This window comes from Brienomyrus brachyistius, unplaced genomic scaffold, assembly GCF_023856365.1.
Source record: "Brienomyrus brachyistius isolate T26 unplaced genomic scaffold, BBRACH_0.4 scaffold62, whole genome shotgun sequence".
NCBI lineage: Eukaryota > Metazoa > Chordata > Actinopteri > Osteoglossiformes > Mormyridae > Brienomyrus > Brienomyrus brachyistius.
This window is the reverse complement of record NW_026042337.1, coordinates 964,894-986,305: the sequence shown is the minus strand read 5'-3', so window position 1 is coordinate 986,305 and position 21,412 is coordinate 964,894. Positions and strand designations below refer to the sequence as shown.

The window sequence follows — 21,412 nt, the reverse complement described above, 5'->3', positions numbered from 1 at the left end:
CATATAAGAGTAGGACTGTTAATTCTTTAAGAAGCCTCAACGCACAAAATAATGACGTTCGTGTAACAACTCATTCTTAAATGTAATTCAAAGTATGTGCGTTTATATTTCATTTTAAATATATATAGATTGTTAAAGGAAGCTTTAATCTGCCTTATGTATAATGAATGTGTAGTTGAAATGGTTGTTTACACTTTGTAGAAGAAAAATTAAAATGGAAAAATACATCACGATGAATATTGACATGACTGTTTCCTTCGTATAAAGTCCCTGCTTGGATGACGTAGAGATAATTATATACTTTGCATTATTATATCGTGACTTTTCCCGTCTTATGTAGCGTACGGGACCTAGAAGACCTTCTCGGCATGGGGGAGATCGGAAGTACTTGGAGTGGCTACGGGCCAAACGCCCGGCAATCACCGCCTGGAAGCCCATCCGACAAAATGCGGCAATGCGGGCTACCTTCTTAGCCGAAGCCGCCATACAGGCAAGGAAGCCGGGAAGCAAGTGGTGAGAAAGATGTTTCCGGTCATCCTCAGCGCGGGATGTCAGCAAAGAAACAGAATGGATCAATAAAACGTAAAACTGATTAAAAAAAAGAAAGAAAATATAGTACTATGAAACATATAAAGTATTTTGCTGTCAGGTTGATAAAAGTATAAATATTCAGCCATCCATCATAATTCTGGAGCACAGCACCAGTCAGACGTCGTCCATGGTAGGGAAATAAAGGTAACAATAGTTTTTTCTTTAAAATATTTATTATAGAAATGTGTTAGTGGCAGCACTAACACTATATAATATTAATTTGTATTAAATAGGATGTCATCATCTGACTGAAGGTCACTCCGGACACACGACCTAGTCTCTTGCTTATATGAGGGCTGGACTTTTCATTTTTTTTTGCTGACCTGGGGAGGGGTGGGGGGAAAACCAGATGCCCAGTCCGGGGGGGGTTCCAAAAACATGTGCGAGATATAATCCATCCAGTGTTCCTAGTCTGGGTCTACTTGAAAGTTACCCAGGAGTAACCAGATTACTCTGCCTGGAACAAGTGAACTGGGACTCGGGTAACCCAGCTGGGCCCAGAATAGCTGCATATTGCCATCTTCTGGACTTAAGGCGGAGGTCCATAGAAGTGCATAGTCATTCAGGGGAATGGGCAGACACGTCACACCTTAATAAAGACAAAGTAATTAAAACGGTCTGCTTAGTAAATGTACAATTTATTAATGGATTTACAGCTGTACAAAACATATAATATAAATAATTCAAATGTATAAAAAAAAACAACAAATGCATATATGTGCAGTTCTATTGGAAGTCACATTTGACCTTTTAAAAGCGTGTTTGAATCAGGCTGATAGGAGTCAGTAACTCCCAAGGTGGCAGCCATGCCATGATGTGGGGGATTCATCCGGAACATAAATGGGTTTAGGAGCCTTAAAGAGCACGATTATCCACAGAAAGGCCTTTGAACGCTCGTTTTAAGCAGTTTATGAAAAGTATGAAAAACACAAACCTAAGATTAGCCCAGAAAGTCGTAAGCCTACAAGACTACAGTGTTTTTCGAACAGCTCCCATATACACAACTCATCAAATTATTTCATTGCTCCCATTTCCCCATAATTCCTTGTAACTTTGCAGGATATTTAGTACTTTGTGTGCTTACGCTTGTCGTTTTATTCACTCGGTTCTCCCCACACAATAACTATACCACAAAACGGTATTTTAAACGTCATAATTAAATGCCACGGATATCATGACAAGTAGCCTGGGCTTAATTTGCAACAGACAGCTTTTTGTTATCTATCTAAATTACATAAAGTACATTTTTATCGAAATGTGGCAAACAGAAAATATAAAGTCTGTTTTTAGGGATGACCGTACAAACTTTTTTACCATGATGCATTACGATCATAAGGTTTGATTGTGACAATTATGGGCTAATCTGTGTTTGCCAGCTTTTGCTTTCATATGTGAAAATGTGTTAGGGTGGATTCATACGCTTCAGTTTAGCGATTTGAGATCACAGCCAGCATTTTGTATTTTTGCGTTTGTTACTTGCATAAATACTTGCACACTCTCTATAAATGTTGCTTCTTGCAATGAAAAACCAGAAAGAAATTGAGAGAAAAATGAGTGAATGTGCATTTTGCCAGCAATATTGTGTCTCCATAAAACACCACGACCTGCCTGACAGTCTTAGTATTTTAACTTGTTATGCAAGCAAAGCTATCAATATAAAACAACTTTAAGTTGAATAAATAACTGTAGTGGTTCTTACATCAGCACTATCTTTAAAATGTGGAGAAATGATGACACAAGCCCACATACAGCAGCGAAATCGGTCAAAATCAAGGTCAGCAAACTAATATGAACAGTACATGCTGTATTCACAAGGTTCTTTTTATGAACATTATATATTTTTACAATTATTCGCCATTGGCAAAGTTTGTCTTCATGTTATTCTTGACGTTCCCTTCTGTCCTTTTTTGAAAATAAGAATCTTTCCAGAGATATTTCATCAAAGTGCAACAAAGCGAAACAAACACACCAGTCAGTGAGAATAACTAGTAGTAAGGAGGTTCGTCAGTGTGACAGACTGCTAGCTGGTGAAACACACACACACAGACACACGCGCACACACACACACACACACACACACACACACACACACACACACATAAACCTCCCCTGCATCTGACTATCTGTCATGTTAAAGGTTAGGGTTCCATCCAACATTACTGAGCAGTATTTAAATCCTACATTCACCAGAACCTGCAGTCTACTGTGCTGCTTCTTTAAATATTTATAACGTTATAAATGTTTTTTTTGTAATGTTTTCAGGACATCCGGTCAAAGCTCCTTCACAAAAGAGGGCAGCGTTAAAAAAATTTCACAGTCATTCATGTGGGAGAAGTTTCCAGGTTGCAGGTTAACAGATCTCATCACACTCTCCTCTGATTCCCTGCCAATGGTGAGTTTCCTCTTCCTCTTGGCTAAAACGGCCAGGCATTAATCCAGGTAGGTGTGGTACTGGCCTTCTGCTTCTCCACAGGATGTTTTATTATGATGTAAAAGTCTGTCTCATGAGGCTAGAGAATGTCGCACAAGAAACACTGCGACTTCCTGGGTTCAGTGCAAGTGTTTGCCTCAGGTGAGGCTCCACGTGTCAGTTCCGGGGACGGCTGTAGAACCCAGGAGCAACAACCAGTGACGTATATGGGTTATGTCACCTGTAAGGACAGAGGGACAACCAAGGCTTACAAAGCCGAGCTTAAATTAACGTTATTTTGGTATTTACCTGCCCTTGTGGCAAACAGTCAAGTATAAAAGTCACAGATATAAGATTCAGGAGCTCACGATGGGTGGTGTTGTAACCGTTTAAGCCACTGTCAATCAATAAAGTAACCAATAGGAACTAGTGTAATGCAGATTGCGATGACAATGCTCAGTAACCCCGCCCACTGAAATGTTCCCATGATGTAAGCATATTCCATGGTTTGAACTAGAACTGCCGACCATTGGTAGATCAGATTTAAATGTCGCCTTGTGGCCCATTTTCCCAGCCCACCCTGTGGCACAAACCTTCTGGGTGTGTGGTGGCAGCTCATCCTCAGATCCCTCCTCTGGTACCGGGTCGTGGTGCCGGCCTGCTTGGGCTTCCTCGGCCCAGCCGCCCATGGGCGTCCGGGGAACCCTCGGCCCCAACCGGAGGCCCCCGCTCACAGACTCTGAGGGACAAGACAGCAGGGGCCATCGCACGTCTGAGGCAAGATTCCTCTCCAAGGATCCAAAATGCAATCAATTCCCTTTGATACATCTACTGTCTACAGCCCCTTAGCCCCAAATACCTGCTTGGTTCACTGATTTTCATAACAGCTGTTAATTAATTAGACTTCAGCAAGCTTTTGGACGGTTCTGGACGTCACCACTGCAATGAACTGCCTAAGCAGTTGTACTTGTGGGAAAAGCATCCTAACTCCACACACAGAGCAGGCCACGATGATACCACTACACGGAAGTGATGCCCAGACACTTTTTAAAAAGAGCCATGAAAAAGTAAGAACTAATTAATGGAGGAAGCGGGAATGACAACTAGCATAACGAGCATGGCTGAGGACTGCTGTTCTGGAGTTTTTTTCAAGACACCATACCAGCAGTTCCACCATAGCGGCGCTGACCGGCGTTGTGCAGCAGCGCCCCCTCTTGGTGGGGTGTGGTAGCACTGGGGAAGGTGTTGGACCGGGGAAAGTTGCGCGGTCCCTCGGTGTCGTCGGGAGCACCCTCGCTGCTCTCGTCGCTGTCATGCCTGTGCCACGTGTGACGGGACAGCTGCCCCCGTGACTGCTGCTTGTGGAGCTGCGTGTCAACGCAGAGGATGCGTAAATACATACGTACAGCTTCCTGTACCATTCGTCTGGGCAATCAGTGCAGCTCTTGAACAAAGCAGTGCATTGTGGGAGTCCATACCTCATGGATGTAGAGGGCGTGGATGCTCATTTCAGTGGATGCATATTCTGATAGGACCATGCTGTTCAGCTGGCCCTCCCAGGCACTGCTACCAGAGCTGGCTGTGCGGGCATCAGCTCTGTGCCACCAAGAGAAGATGAGAAGAATTAAAAGGGGAACCAAAATAATTCCTCTACTGGGGCACAAATTGGGCAATTAAGTATCTGCAGTGATAACTAAGAAACATTATGGAAACTCCATACTGACAACTATTGTACTGGCTAAAGCTTTCTGTCTTCTGCCTCACAGATCAGGGTAGATGGTTAAAAGATGCAGAAATGGGATGTATAGATGTATGGATGGATGTCTTTGATAGAAGTAAGAGGAAAAGTCCCTAATCTCATAGCATTAAAATCAAATTAGACATTTTGCTGTGCAGAGCTCTCACCCCGACCCCGTCATGGCTCTGCACCCCAACAGGGCGGCGCCGTCACGAGGCAGGCGGGTGGAGGCGAAGCTGCCCCGCAGGTGCTGGCTGCCACTGAGAGGAGAGAAAGAGCGCAGAGCGGAGGTCCCTTCCATGAGACCCACGTCCACCGTGTGGCTGGTCAGCGAAGCCTCCCGGCCCAAATGGAGAGAGCCCAGAGGGGGGGGGGCAGCGAGGAGGTTGGCGATCAGGCTGTGGGGCTGAAGCGAGATGTAAGAGGCGTCGTTACCACATCACAGGGAGAGCCTGTCAGCTTATTGCAGAAACAGCTGGGACACGGAGCTTGTGTTAGAATAAAGGGTGGAAGCTACCAAGCACATCCATATGCATGGCATAACAGTAACCAATAGCCTAAGGCGGGAGGCATCATCAGCCAATCAAGAGACAGTTGGTAATGGATGTAGCAGCGACCTCCACCCCCCCCCCCCCCAAAATCACCCCACCCTCCGCACCTCCGACTCAGACTGCATGGAGGTGAGGATGTGGTTCTCAGCGAGGACGCCCTGCTGGCCAGAGGCAGCCTCCCGCTGCACCTTCTCCTTCAGCTGGCTGATGAAGGTGGTGCTTTCGCGGGGCGGCTGCCAGCGAGGGTTGGTGATGGCGAAGTGCATGAGCGACAGCTCGGTCTTGCCGTCCTCCGCCTGCTGGTAGATGGAGGCCTCCGTTCTCCCCGCCGACATCCACTGCCAGGCGGAAAAAGACCCTCTCAGTGGGGTAACCATGGCAACCAGCAGAAATAGACACTTTGATTGTACCTTAATGGATCTGAACTATCAGGCTGATCTTAAGCGCCCAATTTAAGTGCACTTTGAAGACTGTGAAAAAATATACCTTTTAGGAAGTGATTATCAATTACAGTGCAGCATAAGTCAAATGCTGAAAGTACTGCAGCACGCTGCATAGAGAGCCGTGTGAGGGAACGTGGCTTATAGCTGATAATCAGCGGTTCGGTTTGAGTAGAGCGAGCCGCCACGTCCTCACCGCAGGGTGTCCATGTTGACGAACGTCCATCTGGGCGAACGAGCAGGTGTCGCCCACCCCCACCACCTCCACGGTGAAGTTGCGGAAGAAGTCGATGATCTCCAGGGACTTGCGGCGGAGGCAGAAGATGAGGATGAAGGGCGTGATCACGGGACTTAGAAGCTCCTCCAGGATGAAGACCTGTGTGGGCGAAAGTCGTAAATGCTAAACTCTAGATGCTAAATTCTGAGAAAATGATAATTCCATGGGAAGTCCGCAACCCTAAAATATTGCGGAAAAACTGGTCTTTCTCTGAAAAACATCGTTTTATGTATTTGGTGTTTTGTTTCCGACGGTGTTGCGAAATCCGGGGTTTCAACCCTAAACACAATAACACGAGCGCTAACAATCCCATATGAATGTGAGATCAAATCCATAAGTAACAAATAAGGACTGGGCTGCACCTGCTTTAATATTTTTGCATTACGTTAAACAGATGGAAGTTCTAGAATTTTGACTTTATAAAACGTTTCTGTCGTGGACCTCAGGTTAAAAAACTCCTCCTCAAAACGAATGAATTTTCTTGGCATAGTGCATGAGTGACTCACGGCCTTGTACTGGAAGAGCTGAGCAAACTCATCTCTGGTCTCATAGCGGTGGGCGTTCCCCTGCCAGTGGTCCGGCATGTAGTGGATGTGCGCCAGGATGACTTTCAGCAGCTGCTCTGGGCAGAAGACCAGATGTTTGTCTGGGATGAAGGAGCTGCAGAGGAGGGCGAGAGGCCGGACATGAAACAAAGGGACCACACACACCCGAACATCTCAGCAGATCAAGATCAAAGAAAATGAGCATTTATGAAGAAACCTTCTGTGATGCTTGGCCACACCTACAGTACCAGTCAAAAGTCTGGACACACCTACCCATAAAAAGGTTTATTTTTACTGTTGTCTACATTTTAGAATAATCATAGAGACGTGAAAATTATAGAATGACCCGTATGGAATTATGCACTGACCAAAAAAGTAATAAACAAAAAAAAAATTTTGGGGGGGCAGTTCTGTGGGTTTGGACTCAGAAGGTTGCTGGTTCAAATCCCTGGGTTGGCAGAGTGGTCCCATCATTGGGCCCTTAACCCCAACTGCTCCAGAGACTTGTTGACCCTACTGTCTCCTCTATACCAGGTTCATGAGGTGGCCTTCTGGGATGCTTTTCCAGCTGACCTGAAGGAGGTCCCACATATACTGATGCTTTTCTGGTCAGAAACTTCAACTGGAACGCCCCCTGAAGTCGGAGGATTCTACACAATCCTGACCTCAGAATTCAAGATGGCTGCGCCCTTCATCAACAGAAGCTAAAGCTGTAGCTTTATACCGTTTATTAGTACTTAAGTCTTATTTGTGGCTCATTGAATCGGTCGTACACACAGTACTGTCCAGCCTCTATCTGTGGACATGCTGCTACTGTGTTTTTATGAGTGAAATACCACGCAAAGTGTTGCTATCAGCTGATATTGCTAAAAATGGCTAACAATTAACCAGGCTAGAACTGGGGCCTGTTTCAGAAAACAGGATTTCTTGCTTAGCCAGATAATTTAAGGTAGTCCGGGCTAAACGTAAGTAAGTGAACATAGAGGCCATTTATATTGGGGTACCTTAAATCTGACAAGTTATCCGGCTAAGTAAGAAATCCTGCTTTTTGAAACAGGTCCCTGGTATTGCTAAATGGCTTTCCGACTTGCTGTACTGGAACGTGGTTAACTCGTGTGTGTGATGTCATTCCTAGTTCCAACTTCTGACCTCCTAGGAAAATGGAACGCAACACAGGCAGTCATTGGCTGCTCTTCCTTCGCTCTCTTGTCAGACTCGTCCAAAAGCGTTTTTACTCTGCTTAGGTCAGGTGGCCAGGTCATGTCATGTGACACTACCACCCCAGACGCTGTGCTCACCGGCAGACAGTGATGCAGACCCCCAGCAGGGTGATGCTGGTGAGGACGTGCTCTACAGCCAGAACGTCCTCATCGTAGATGGTGAGCGCGATGAGCACCGCCAGGATGGAGCCAGCGAAGAAGGCGACGTTCTTGGCCACCACTGTGAGCAGCGGCGACATGAAGCAGTTCATGTACTTGGACGAGGCCTTGTAGCCCTTGCTGAGGCGGGACATGAGCTCGTGATCCAGCTCGTTGAAGTGCCGCAAGTAGAAGCGGCCGTAGAGCGACCAGCAGCGGGCTCCCAGGCTGCCCGGCTCTCGCTTGATCACCTCCGTGTAGCTGAAGAAGGCGTAGAGGATCTGCCAGATGAGGATTACGGGGCACAGCAGCAGGTTGGCGATGCCGATCCACAGGATGCGTGAGCTCAGCCTGTCGGCCAGCTCCAGCCGGCTGCCGCCCCGCTTGTACTCCGTCTTCAGGCTCCACTCGTTCTCGAAAAGCGAGCTGGGGCCCCAAAAAAAGATCAGCTCAAAGTTGTACTTGAGCCCACGTGTGTAGAAGACGACGTCGCCCAGGACGGGCAGGTGGAAGCGAACGGGCAGAAGGGACTTGTTGATCATGGCCACCATGTAGTTCTTGAACCGCAGTATGCGATGGTAGATGTCCAACTCCGTTAGCTCCTTCTTGTGGATGCAGATCTGGTGCTCCTTCTGGATCTCCACGATGCGCGCCTGCACCTCCTGCCATGTAAAGTACGGGAGGTCGGCCTGTGGTGGGAGAGTAAATCGGATCATTCATGTCGCGGTAGGTCATGTTTTGTTGCTCAGTGTCGACAAAAATGTTGCCAACGGTAAGAACGTCTGAGAATGACCACATGGGTAATTTGCGGGGACGTATGTGTGTATGGCCCCTTTGCCTCTTGTATGAGATGCTGAATGCTTTCCGATCCCCCCCACCTGCCTACGGTTGGCAAATTTAACCAAAGGGGGATCCCCCCCCCAGGTCGAACACCTGCCCTTCTCTGCAAGTCCTTGGTTATTTGGAACAAAATGAAAGGTGGGCGGAAAGAATTTGACATAGGACACTGGAACGGTAAAGAGAGACATCTCTCACCATAGACATCTTCAGAGCGTTGATGTAGAAGGAGCGGATCTCCCAATAGCAGCAGATGTTGTATATGAATTTGACAAGTCGATGGAGCCAGAAGACTCCAGAGATGACGAGGATGAAGATGACAAACACGTTGTCACGAATCCTGGGAGAGAAAATTTGAAATATACGGGGAGTTTGAGGTATAAAAAGAAAGAGCAAAGATAGAAGAGACGTTCTTTGGGATTGGGTGAGCTCACCTGGCACTGCAGACATCCACAGGCAGAAAAGCATCTGGGAGTGTCACCTTCGCCGAGTCAGTGTGGTTCACCAGTTTGTTCGCAAACAAGATATCGTAGTCCACGCAATTTGCCAAAAACACAGTGAAAGCAACGACAAACACCAATTGCCTGCAGAAGGAGAATAAAAAGGCCCAAAATTTGGGGTTATTATTTCCTCCCAGAGAGGTTATAAAGTCACACTAACATTCTTCAAGAAGAACAGAGAAAAGACTCCAAAGTGGAAGTCAGTCTTCTACATTTACACAGAATGTGACTGGATCACTTTGCCATCTTTGACTTGCCGTCAAATATCTGCCATACTTACACAAGCTCAAATATTTCCCCCAGCAGCATACATGTGAAGCCATTTTTCTGATGCAAATTATATATGTGAGGAAGGTTAAGTCAAGAACACATGTCAGCCAGCTTCAGTCATCGCGATATAACTAGCTACTCCCTTCCGCTGATATAGTCTGAGTCAGAAATTTATGTTGCAGTTTCATATCTACCAAACAGACATGCACACGACCTTAGTAACTAATTAGTAACAAAAAATGTTTCGAATAACACAGTCCTTGAGAATTCTGAAAGGATATTCGCTGGAAGAAAAGGTCCAGATTCTCTATATGATGCCACTGGGCTGGAGAATTGAAACACAGAATAAAAGCAGAAGTTAGCAGAGGAGAGGCATTATAAAAAATGTGGAAAAAAAATTATAATCTAGTGGGGAAAACAAGTGCTGGTACCCGCCTTGTTATTCAGGACCAGCAGATACTACAAGGTGCCAGTGCTCTTTAGGCAAAAGCAAAGAGGGGCTGGTACCGCATACCGCATACTGGCCCACTTCAAGCACCGTAATAATCTAATTAATTACGGTACTTGAACGTCCTACGCCCAGATAAATTCCAAGTCCAAAACAGCACCACCTACCGTCAGAAGCTGAATAAAGCATAACTTAGGAAAGAAAATTAATTAAGGCGATTTAACAGCGACCTGAACCGGAAAAGCCAGTATGGAAAATGAATGGATGGATGGATGGATGGAGCACTGTTGCAGCTCTTTCCAACGAAACTGGGTAACTTTCCAACACAGGAGAACCACAGGAGGTTTAGATGGGGTTGAAGGGGCGTGCGGTTAAAAAAGGAGTCTCACATTTAGATCCTTCTGGCACATGTACCAGCAGGTTCTCCTCTCCGGGCGGGGAGTCATTGTAGGAGGCCTCCAGACGTTGGTATTCTGTGTCAAAGTGAGCCATGCCGTAGCACCCTCCAGCATCCTCCGTCACACAATCCCGGCGGCTGACTGCACAAATCAGACGGGAGTGAAGGATGAGCTTTGGAAACGGAGAGAAGTGGGCGGAGGGTCGCTTTCCAAACACCAGTGAGACATGCCCAGAAAGCAATACCAAAAAACTCCAACTTCCATTACTCAGTCTGCGCTGTCAGCTTTCATCGCCTATTGCCTTTAATCAGAGAAAAACATTAGTAAGGCCTTACAAAACAGTGCAGAAGTAAGCACGTAAACGCGGTCATCAAAAGTCAGACATTCAGTCTAGCAGATCAGCAATAAGATCTCTTGTGTGGAGAATGTGGTTTCATTTCTGAGAAAGCGTGCAGCACCACCGTGTTCCGCGCTTATGCCAGCACCGTGCACACTGTATGCCCGTGTACGCAGATGCCTACATTTTGAATGGGGTCAGAGGCAACTCATTTTACCTGCTCGCGTTTCTGTACGTGCAAAAACGTGCAAAAGTGGTGCAACGTATAGGCTGATAACCAGCAGCATGAACGGCAGTGGGTCGATTACGAAGCGCTACGCTGTATTCACGTGAAACACGTGATATATGTATATCTGTAAAACAAATTGATGACCAGAAAACTACCTGTTTTGCGCAGCAAGGTCTTGCGTAATGTTCGGGACAGCGGATTTGTATTAATATGTCACATTCGTATAACCAAGGGTGGATTCACACTGAAGATAAAATGACGTACATAAACCTTTACAATTTTTAAAGGAACACAGCCTCCAACAGATATATAATCACACCGAATAAAAGATGGAATTCAAAGACTTATTTCTCGTTCATCGCTTGCAAAGATTATTTTAAGGCTTATACTTCAGCTATTTCGATCGCAAATCTCACCTCTTACACATACAACTACTGTCCGTCTATACACACGAAAACTGCGTCGACGTTAAAATATAGCTAATTCACTGTATCAATTGTTATATATTTAACGCCTGAACCTAATGCATTAAAGTGTGTTTGGGACAACGAATTCAGGCGTATGCTTTGGAAGACATTCACAACGCTCGAAACTTACGCGGGGTAATGCGTTTAGTTTTGTAAATCCATTGTAAATCCTATGGTGCAGCGATCATTTCCCTCAGCATAAACAAATCAAATACTTTGACACAATATTCGGCTTTATAAGAAAATGCAAACTGACTCAACGATCCTGGCTCAACCATAATGTTCTTACCTTGGCGATCACTGCAAATGGAGATAATTGAGATATGGCAAGTTAACTAGCTTGTTTTGCTTTTGTCACCCATCTTGAAGTCTCGTTTTGCTTTCATTTCTGTACATTCACCAGACTGTCAGTCATCGGTGCAAACGACATCTCATTTGGCCAATCACCAGCGGCCAAATTTTCGGCTGGCCAATCAGAAAGGGACGTTGTTCTGTTTTTATAGCTGTCAATAGCGCAGCGCAAAACCCGTTTACTGTCAGGAATCCTAACCCTTTGTCTTGCGGTCTGAACCTCGGACGTCACCATTATTATTAACGATGTCATAATGCATATTTGTAGCGGTGATCGAAATACCTCAATCATAAAATGTATATGTTGGGTGAAAACGTGTGGCCATGAAATGGGTGAAAATGTGTGGGCCTCAAACCTTGAAAGTTTGTTCGTCTATCCAGGAATTCTTAAAGTCAGGGGAATATGCCTCATAACAGATACCATACAGCAAATAGCAAAATAAGTAATTATTATTGAATAAAACTACAGATATAATTAGTATGGTTAGAAGCTCTTTTAAAACAAGTAAATTACAGAAATATGACATTGTAGATATAAATTAATCGATTAAAAATAATTTATTTTACAAAGGCTTAAGAATAGGAATGAATAAATATGTTATGCCGCTTTTTGTCAAGAACACAGTAAATTATAACAATTTATAATAGTTCTGATAGGAGACCTGGAGGAAAATTGATTGTTTTGTATATGATTTTGCGCCAAATACAGCAACGCTTAATGAGTACTGCAGGCTTCCGTAGCGGATCAGCGATCTCATGCTCCTTTTCTGAAGGCGAATATGACGTAACACACACCCATTTACTTCAACTGGAACACTGTAAGTGTGCAATGCGGGAGAGTTGTGGTTAAGGGTGGTGTTAACTGCGTTCTTTGACAAAACGTTTTAAAAGCTATACTTATTTTGGCTTTGTCGTGCTAGGCAGCAACATAGTTAATTTATCTGGTTGCCATGATTTTGGATAGTGGTGATGAAACATGGGTTTGTCTATTTCAGTTACGTTCTTTTGAGTTTAATTTGATCGACTAGCAAACAGTCATTATTGTTGACAATGTAACTACATCACAACAAAAATGTAGACGGCTATATCCTTGCGAAGCTATTTTAGCTAACTAGGTGGCATACACGTGGCATTAATTTGTGCTTATTAGAGGACTTTGGAATCCATGCCTTTATAGTCATGCTCTTTGCAGTCTTTATAAGACAATAGTATAAGTTTTAAGCCTAACTGCATAATCCGTTGATCGCGACCGACTGGTCGATCTCGAGATGGTTAATGGATAATGCTGTATTTCATTGGTGGCTAGCCCGTCGATCGCGATCGACAAAAGCGGACCATTGGGGCAAAGTACAGCTTTGGAAAAAAATTAAGAGACCACTCCATATTTTTAAGAATCTGCATTGTTAAATCCTGATTCAGTCCTGGTTCTGCTGACAGAAGGCTACACTGGGCAGCAGGTTCCTTCCAGGCTCTTAAGTTTCTATGACAGCAGTACACATGAACAAACTGAAGCAGGAGACACTGGGAACGACCAGAAACTAGCCACGTAGAAGGCAGAAACAACTTTCTAACGCCAGAGATGACCGTCAAATTATCCAACTGTGCCTCATTAATCGAAGGGTGACCTCAAGTTACCTTCAAAAAGAATGAGAAACATTAAGTGTTGTGAAGTGCTCTGCTACAATAGTTCGTATCAGGCTCCTAGAAGCAGGACCTGCATCACTAAGAGGCAGGGAAGATCCAGCCTGGAGTTTACAAAAAATATCTGTATTTTACACAAAAGCGTACCCATAAACTGAGAAATTAGTGAAATTTAAAAATCTTGCTCTGGTCTCTTAATTTTTTGCAGAGCTGTATATTGTCATGATTCCGTAGCTTGTCTGGGAATTTTCTTTGTAAAAGAAACTTTAAAAGAAGGTTGTGTACCCCTGGAGTAACTGGAAAATCCCAGAAACGGCAGCATGCAGGTGGAGAAAAGCGGTGCCCCAATATCCAGCCTTGCGATTTGTATCTTTCTGTTTTCTAAGGTACGGCGATCTTCACAATGACGGCACTTCCGGAGCACCGCTCTGTGTTTGACTGCTTTCAGGACGCGGCTCTCCTTCGGGGTTTGGAGGAGGTGACGACTGTCCGGGTGATTACTCCCCCACTGCCCACAGAAAAGGGATCTCACCGGCAAGGTGCGAGTTGGGCTATTTGGAGCTGATCCAAATCGCTGCTTTCTTTTACGCCTTCTCACACTTCTGCTCCGTCACGGGAAACAATAGACTTCTCACAGCAGCCGCAGTAACCTTCATCAATCCATTTTCCAAACCGCTTCTCCTACTGGGTCGCGGGGGGGGGGGGGGGGGGTCCGGAGCCTATCCCGGAAGCAATAGGCACAAGACAGGAAACAACCCAGGATGGGGGGCCAGCGCATCGCAGGGCACACTCACACACCAGTCACTCACACATGCACACCTATGGGCAATTTAGCAACTCCAATTAGCCTCAGCATGTCTTTGGACTGTGGGGGGAAACCGGAGGAAACCCCACGACGACATGGGGAGAACATGCCAACTCCACACACATGTGACCCAGGCGGAGACTCGAACCCGGGTCCCAGAGGTGTGAGGCAACAGTGCTAACCACTGCACCACCATGCCGCCCCATACAGTGCTAACCACTGCACCACCATGCCGCCCCTTAGTGCTAACCACTGCACCACCATGCCGCCCCAGCCACAGTAACCTGTTTATAAATGTTGTCTCACTCAGCAGCGCTAAGCTCCTTAGACAGAGGCCCTAATGGAGAGGTGTCCGACAAAATGTTCTGCTCTGCTTGTCAGTGTCCCTTTGACAGTCGGGAGGAGCAGGTGAGGATCTGCACCGGGATATTGTATGGCAACCCGCAATAACCTGAAGCAATATTGCTATATATTTATATGTTCGCAAATCTTTGTGCAAAGTAATAGTTGCAGTTTCTGTTCAGTTGAGTGCCTACCTCGCTTGGAAGATGCATTTCTTTTTAAGTCATTTCCTACCTTGTGATTATTTGTGATGAAATGCGTTCCACTACACAGCCGTCGTCGCTTTGTTGATGAAGGTGTTACAGCGATTGTATTTCACTCTGAAGGCTTGTGTTCTGATTGGCAGATGGAGCACTACAAGCTAGACTGGCACCGCTTTAACCTGAGGCAGAGACTGGCGGGCCGCAGCCCCGTCACAGTGGAGGAATTCGAGAGGAAGACAGGGACAGGTGGGGGACCGGACGGGGGTGGGGGGCCATGAGGGGCAGTATAGTTACGCAGTAGCTCTGTCTGGGACGGCCACCCCATTGGCTGGTGGCAGGAGGCTTCCCAGTGCCCGTCTCTGCTGTCCCCACAGGCGATGTGTCCAGCATCTCCGGCTCAGACTCCGAGGAAGACGCCTCTGACAGTGACTGGGGTCTCCGTGGCGACGAGGACTCAACCCCAGCGGAGACAGAGAGCCCATCTGAAATCGAGGCTGGCTGTGGTCGCCTGGCCTGCAGGGCGCTTTTCCGGAACCTGCAAGGACAGTATCTGTCGGTGTTTCGCTGCGTGCTGTGCAGCAAAAAGGTGCGTTTCCCAGTGGGTTCTGGGGGGGGGGGGGCCTTCGTTTAGGGCATATGGAGGGTCAGCTCTGGCCTTTGTGTTCCAGACGGACTCGAGCGAGCTGGACCTCGCAACCTCCCTTCTGAACATCAGCTGCAAGTCAGTCTGGGTCATTCTCATGACGGGAGGGGGACACTTTGCTGGGGCCGTTTTTCAAGGGTGAGTGAGTTAAGCCTGTCGGTGGTTGGTGTTCATCTTCTCTCGTCTCGTGTGCGTGCCCTCACGCCTGCTATCCTCTGGTGAAGGAAGGAGATCCTGCAGCACAAGACCTTCCACCGGTACACGGTTCGAGCTAAGCGGGGCACGGCCCAGGGCCTGCGGGACTCCCAGAACCACAGTCACGTGCCCAGATCGGCTGGCGCTGCTCTTCGACGGTACAACGAGGCTGCGCTCGTGAAGGTAGAAATAATCTTGGAACTGTCCCACACAGGCCACCGTCCATGCAGTTCTGGAGATGTTTAACTATCCACTGGTCAAGTCCTATTCAAAAAGTGCTTAGGAGGGAGCAGCCAGCCATCTTATTATGGGAAAATGTTGGCTTCAGCTGACTGCAAGATGTTAACACTGGGCTTTCATGACAGGATGTGCCATTTAACCTTTGACCATTGCGACCTCTGCTTCCCAGGATGTGCAGGACCTGCTAGAGGGCTGGTCCGAGCATCTCCGTGAGGCCAGTGTCATCTTCCTGCGCGTACCCAGCTACAACAGAACCATGTTCTTTGGAGGTCGCCTGGCCCCCCTGGACAAGAGCGACCCTCGTGTCCGTACGGTCCCGTTCGCTACCCGCCGGCCCACCTTCCGCGAGATCAGGCGGGTGCACGACTGCCTTTCCACGCTGCACATCTACGGTAAGGCTGCATGCTCCTCTGGCCCAACGGCCTTAAGGTAGAGACGAACAGTATATCGGTAAACATATCGGTATCGGCCGATATTCGTCAAAAATCAAGGTATCGGTCTCGTGTCGATTCTGGGCAGCATTCATGACCGACGTTTAAACTTGGCCACTATACTAAGAAGAGATCTCAAGGTATTGGCACTTCAGACGATTTTAATTCATTATTTTAATTAGTTTAATTCACTATAAGTGCTGCCAACTTTCACCCCTGGCACCACCCCCCCCTCCCCCCCCCCTCAGGTGGCTCAGAGTTTAGCTGGTTCTCAGATTCAATGTTATACAAAAATATATCTGTTATTTGTATCACAATTTTCACGTTGGTGTTACTGCACTGCTCTCGTACATGAGAGGCGTTACTGAGACATGCCGCTGAACCAGGCGCCCACCTCTGACAACGGTGTTTTCTACTTGGTTATTGTGTTAATTATTAATTTTTTACATTTTTTATATGTAATAACTGCAACATTATGAACAGTAGATATGGCCTCTCACTGCTGCGAAACAGTGATGTAGCTAACATCATGCTAACCTCCCATTTCAAACACTACGGCAATTTACAAACCTGGCACCCAGCCAAGCAGTCGCCTGTATTCCAAGACTGTGGTCCGTCTGTCTCAAGAAACTGCTCCTCACAAACCATGAGCGTCTCCTCCACCTTTCCCATGCTATGCTGCCGAGTCACTTCGGCCCACTTCACGTGCAGCTGTTCTCTCACTGGCTGAGCATCGGAGAGGTCGGCCGCTGAAGGGTCAACGCTGAATCTGGTTGAACTTTGAGAGTGGTGTCAAAATGGAAAGTCTGAGCGGAACGTAACGCTCCATGTTTTTGCTCCCTCCCAGTCTCCTGCCAGACGGTCCACATTTTTGCTCCCTTCTAGCTCTCAGCTGCCACTAGGAGGCAGTTTAGCTTAGCTCAGTGGTTGTCAAACTAGGGTATGCGGAGGGATCTCCTTGCTTGATTGTTTATTTCAGGTATGCTGGGAGCAGAGAGGGAGCAAAAATGTGGACTGTCTGGGGGGTCCCCGAGGACTGGGCTGAAAAATTCTGCCATAGACAATAACGGAATGCAGAAGTTGGCGAGCCACTTGAAGCTCTCTCTTATGACATGTTGTTTTCTGTCACAGGGAAAGACACTAAAGTCTCCACCATCTTCAGTCCTCAGAAGAAGGTCTGGAAGGAGAAGGCCCCCAGACCAGTCCCTCAGACAGATCTAGAGATACAGGTCACAGGTCAGCCCCCAAACCCCCCGGTGCTGGTTTTTACACATGCTCTGCACTCTGCAAAGTTCCCAGGATTGCATAACACTCTCGGCACAATTCTGTATGTTTTTTTTCTGGAAGTCAGCAGAATGTGAATATTGATCTCTGTATTGACACACCTGTCTCTCACTCTAGCAGAAGTACTGAACTTGTAACGCCCCGGATGTCTTACAGCGCCCCCAGTGTCAGACGAGGAGGACACCTCGGGTGAAGGGAGCCCTGAGGTAGATCTAGAGATGGTGGAGGAGACCCTGGGGACCCTGGACCTCAGGGAGAGCGAGATGTACCCCCGCAGGAGGCGTCGGCGGAGGAAAAAGGAGACTCACAAGCCCCCGGGGCAAGGTGACTGAGCTGAGGCACAGCAGAGGGTGCCCCCTTCTGTTGGCCTTAATTTGAGATCAGTTTTATTTAACTTTTTGGTGTTTTACATCCAACGAGCTTCTTAAGCATAAACCAATTTCTCCATTTTTATACATTTCAGTGGAACACTAAAGAGATTTTAAAAAGTAGTATTAAGAAATATATTAAATTTTCTTTATCTAGATAATTGTTTCCTAATCTTGTCCTCGGGAAGCACCAGAGAGTCCATGATTTTGCTCCCTACCAGACAGTATACATTTTTGCTCCCTTCCAGCTCCTGGTGGGAGGAAAAACATGGGCTGGCCTGGGGTCCCCTAGGACCGGATTGGGAAGCACTGATCTAGGGCATTGAATGTCCTGCCCAGTGAATGATTCTGTGTCCAGATATGGGCAGCAGGGAGCCTGAAGAGCAGCGTGAGGATTGTGATCAGGACCTCCATACAGCTGGACGAGGCCACGGCGACAGCCAGGAGGGGGGCGAGGCGAAGGCGTGCAGGAGGCGGCCCAGGAGGACTAAGAAGGCGCAGCCTGCAGAGGAAGGTGAGTCATTAGCCTGCCTGCTAACAGGTGGCCAGTACGTAATATGTGCATTTTTCTGCAGATTGTCAGGTTAACCGGACAGCCCCTCTGTGAGCTGGGGGGGGCATGTTTACAGGCCATTAGCCTGCTTCCACAAGGACGAAACATCCACTGACACATGCAACGGGGGCAATTTAGACATGGGTCCACAGAAAGATGTTCAAATATCTGGAGGAAACCCAGAGATTATGGACTGAATGAACAGGGATGGATTTGAATCTGTGAGCCAGAGACGTTTTGCACTGAACTGTGCTTTTCTATGGAGGAGAAATCATCTACGGTTAGGATTAATGGCTGTGCCCTTGGTCTCTGTTGCCCACTGTAGATGTACGCGATGGGCTGCAGGAGAGCTGGGAATGCAGCCTGAGGGACGCCCTCTTCACGGCCTGTAAGGTGGGGGACCTGGATACCCTGCGGCACCTCCTGCAGCCCACGCATGAGAGCGGCCAGGAGGGGGATGACCGCTGGCTGCCGAAAGGCATGTCTCCAGTAGGGGGTGCTCTCATCCCAGTCCAGCCTGCATTCCTCAACATGGAGATTGACGATACTGGGTTCACACTGCTGCACGTGGCCTCCGCGGCCGGCCAGAGGGGGGCGATCAAGCTGTTGATGGATGCCGGCAGTGACCCAGCGAGCAGGTACCCCCCCTCCCGACAGAGAAACATAAGAGTAATTTTTATAGCTGTAAAGCTTGCTAGGGACTTTTGGCAGCCACCTGGCTTCCCAAGCTAATGGTTGGATATTTACAGCTCTGAAAGTCACTGTGCGATGCCTTGTCAGCTGCCACCTGCTTTAGCTCCCGGGAAGCGGAATACCGGATGGTTGGTGGGACAGGGCCGACAGCGGCTCTGTAAGAGCATCCTGTGGGCTCGAGTCAGGGTTGCCCCCCCCCCCCCCCATTGTATCCTCTGACTTCCTCTGTACTCGGACAACGTGAATCACTGTCTGCCATCGCTGACGTTACTGAGCTCACGCTGTTTTGGGATCGTGTCCCCGGATGCCTTTTTCTTAGCTCAGTGCTTCCCAGTCCTGCTCTTGGTGTGTTGTGTGGTTTCCAACTCAGTCTGCGTGTGTGTGTGTGTGTGTGTGTGTGTGTGTATCCTGTCTTTTACTGTCTCCTTTTCACACAGAGACATAAAGGGACGGACACCATACAACGTGGCACCTGAGAAGGACACCCGAAACGCGTTTCGCAAGTTCATGGCGGAGAACCCCGACAAGTACGACTACGGGAAGGCGCAGGTAGGCCATCGCTGGGGTCACACCGAAAGCACGCATGGCCGAGAGCGGATGAGATTGGCACGTGCGTCTGTCCAAGATCCCAGGGCCGCTGACGGCGGAGATCGAGACCAAGAAGGCGGAGAAGAAGCGGGTGCAGAAGGCGGCGAGGAAGCAGCGCGAGAAGGAGCAGAAGGAGGAGAAGAGGAGGGAGGAGGCAGAGCAGGAGGAGAAGAGGAGGTTTGCGGCGCTGAGTGACCGGGAGAAGGTAGCGTTACGAGGGAACCAGCTGTGCCTGGGTGGGCCAGCTAGTTCCCTCCCCTCCGCCTGACCTTTGACCTCTCTGTCGCCATGACGCAGAGGGCCCTTGCGGCAGAGAAGAGGCTGCAGCAGCAGATGGCCCCCACGGGGAGCAGCTTCTCCACTATCCGGTAAGGCAGCTCCGGATGCCGCTCCTCATTTCTTCATTCGTCTTCCTGTTTCTCTTTATCTTCATTTTCATCCTCATCTCTCCTTTTCCTCTCCCTGTTCCCTAAGTGGTTTTAGCGCCTCCCTCAGCGTATCTGACTGGTCCCTCCCTGCTTGCTCTCCACTTTCTAGCTGGTTTCTTTTCGTCTTTCTCGCTTCCCGTTCCCTGAATGGTTTCTCCCACCTCCCCCCGCTTATCTGATTGGTCTCTCCCTGCTCTCTCTCCACCCTCTGACGGTGCTTTTCCCTATGCGGCAGGCGCTGCTGGCAGTGTGGTGAATCTCTGACGGGGAAGGTCCCTTTCCAGTACCTGGATTTCTCCTTCTGCACTCCTCGCTGCGTCCAAGAACACCGGAAGACCCAGGCGTTAAACCCCAAGCCTTAACCTCTGACCTTTATCCACCTAACTTTCACCTCATCACACTTTCCTCAGTGGCTTCTCCACCAGAGAGAACTGCTTGACCAGCAGGTGGCCCCATATTTTATGGTCTTGGAAATATGCCGCTCATGGAGATAATTTATAGATGATCTGATTGTTATCACAGACATGAACAGAGCTGTGATTAGCTGCCATGTTTCAGTGGCTTATTTTTATCGGTGTTCGTTAAATTGGAATAAACTTCTAGAGAGATCTGCTTTAATTATGTCAGCCCAGAGATGTCCATGAAGTTTCTATATTTGCATTTGAAATAAAAAAAAATCCCTCTAACCTTGTGTATTAATATAATATTCAGACCTTAAATCACTGTATCTCTGAAAAAATAGGAGTGGTAACTGGCGCAGTGGCCCCACTTGAGGTGGATGCGGAACTACAATGAGGAATCGGTCATTACATAACCACCCTTGGACCTTCACACCAGTCCATCTGAACTTACGTCATGTGATGTCTGTGCCAGAAATCTCTGTCATTTTTGTGTGACGGTTTTCAGTTTTCGTTTCACTGCCGATTAAAACGTTCCACGGCACATGCTGTGTGATCGCGGGGAGTCTGTGCGGCCGCTTCCCGTCCTGGAACGCTGGAGGGTCGGAATGGGCTGCTGCCTTTCCGTAATTAGCAGCTGCAGTGTGACACACTGCACTCATCCTGAGAGCTTTTCGCTTTTATGCAGCGTCATCTGGAAATGCCACATTTAAATACTTCTGCATAAAATACACTGGGCCTCATGGTACGGGCGACAAAGGCCACAGGTTAAAAGTCCCCTTTCACTCACTTCTGTTTCTTTTGCAGAAATGCTGCCTCGATTCCCATGCGGAAATCACGCTTTTAATGCCCT

General features: G+C 47.7%; 2 protein-coding genes across 6 annotated transcripts; one reads left to right on the top strand and one right to left on the bottom strand.

Annotated features, from left to right (window-relative positions):
- Nucleotides 1-1,210: 1,210 nt before the first annotated feature.
- atg9a (ATG9 autophagy related 9 homolog A (S. cerevisiae)) lies at nt 1,211-11,819 on the bottom strand. 3 transcript variants are annotated; one of them, XM_049001846.1, is made up of 15 exons: nt 11,686-11,819; nt 10,355-10,535; nt 9,799-9,842; nt 9,528-9,592; nt 9,182-9,331; nt 8,946-9,087; nt 7,851-8,599; nt 6,514-6,667; nt 5,927-6,106; nt 5,398-5,628; nt 4,907-5,145; nt 4,480-4,597; nt 4,164-4,368; nt 3,595-3,740; nt 1,211-3,242 (listed from the first exon to the last, which is right to left on the bottom strand). In XM_049001846.1, exons 2-15 carry the CDS (start codon nt 10,455-10,457, stop codon nt 3,234-3,236), a joined length of 2,535 nt encoding a protein of 844 aa, XP_048857803.1. In that variant the 5' UTR covers nt 10,458-10,535; nt 11,686-11,819; the 3' UTR covers nt 1,211-3,233. The 3 variants fall into 3 exon arrangements, with proteins under 3 accessions (XP_048857803.1, XP_048857802.1, XP_048857804.1); XM_049001845.1 differs by having other exon boundaries at nt 10,355-10,504; XM_049001847.1 differs by having other exon boundaries at nt 4,191-4,368; nt 10,355-10,504.
- A 659-nt stretch (nt 11,820-12,478) lies between these two features.
- On the top strand, nt 12,479-20,847 carry ankzf1 (ankyrin repeat and zinc finger peptidyl tRNA hydrolase 1). 3 transcript variants are annotated; one of them, XM_049001849.1, is made up of 16 exons: nt 12,479-12,565; nt 13,775-13,927; nt 14,507-14,601; nt 14,882-14,984; nt 15,113-15,324; nt 15,407-15,519; nt 15,606-15,759; nt 15,986-16,208; nt 17,379-17,483; nt 17,688-17,855; nt 18,258-18,413; nt 18,778-19,090; nt 19,583-19,694; nt 19,771-19,938; nt 20,031-20,101; nt 20,397-20,847. In XM_049001849.1, exons 2-16 carry the CDS (start codon nt 13,792-13,794, stop codon nt 20,521-20,523), a joined length of 2,256 nt encoding a protein of 751 aa, XP_048857806.1. In that variant the 5' UTR covers nt 12,479-12,565; nt 13,775-13,791; the 3' UTR covers nt 20,524-20,847. The 3 variants fall into 3 exon arrangements, with proteins under 3 accessions (XP_048857806.1, XP_048857805.1, XP_048857807.1); XM_049001848.1 differs by having other exon boundaries at nt 14,504-14,601; XM_049001850.1 differs by lacking the exon at nt 12,479-12,565 and adding an exon at nt 12,572-12,727 and having other exon boundaries at nt 14,504-14,601.
- The last annotated feature ends 565 nt before the right edge of the window (nt 20,848-21,412 follow it).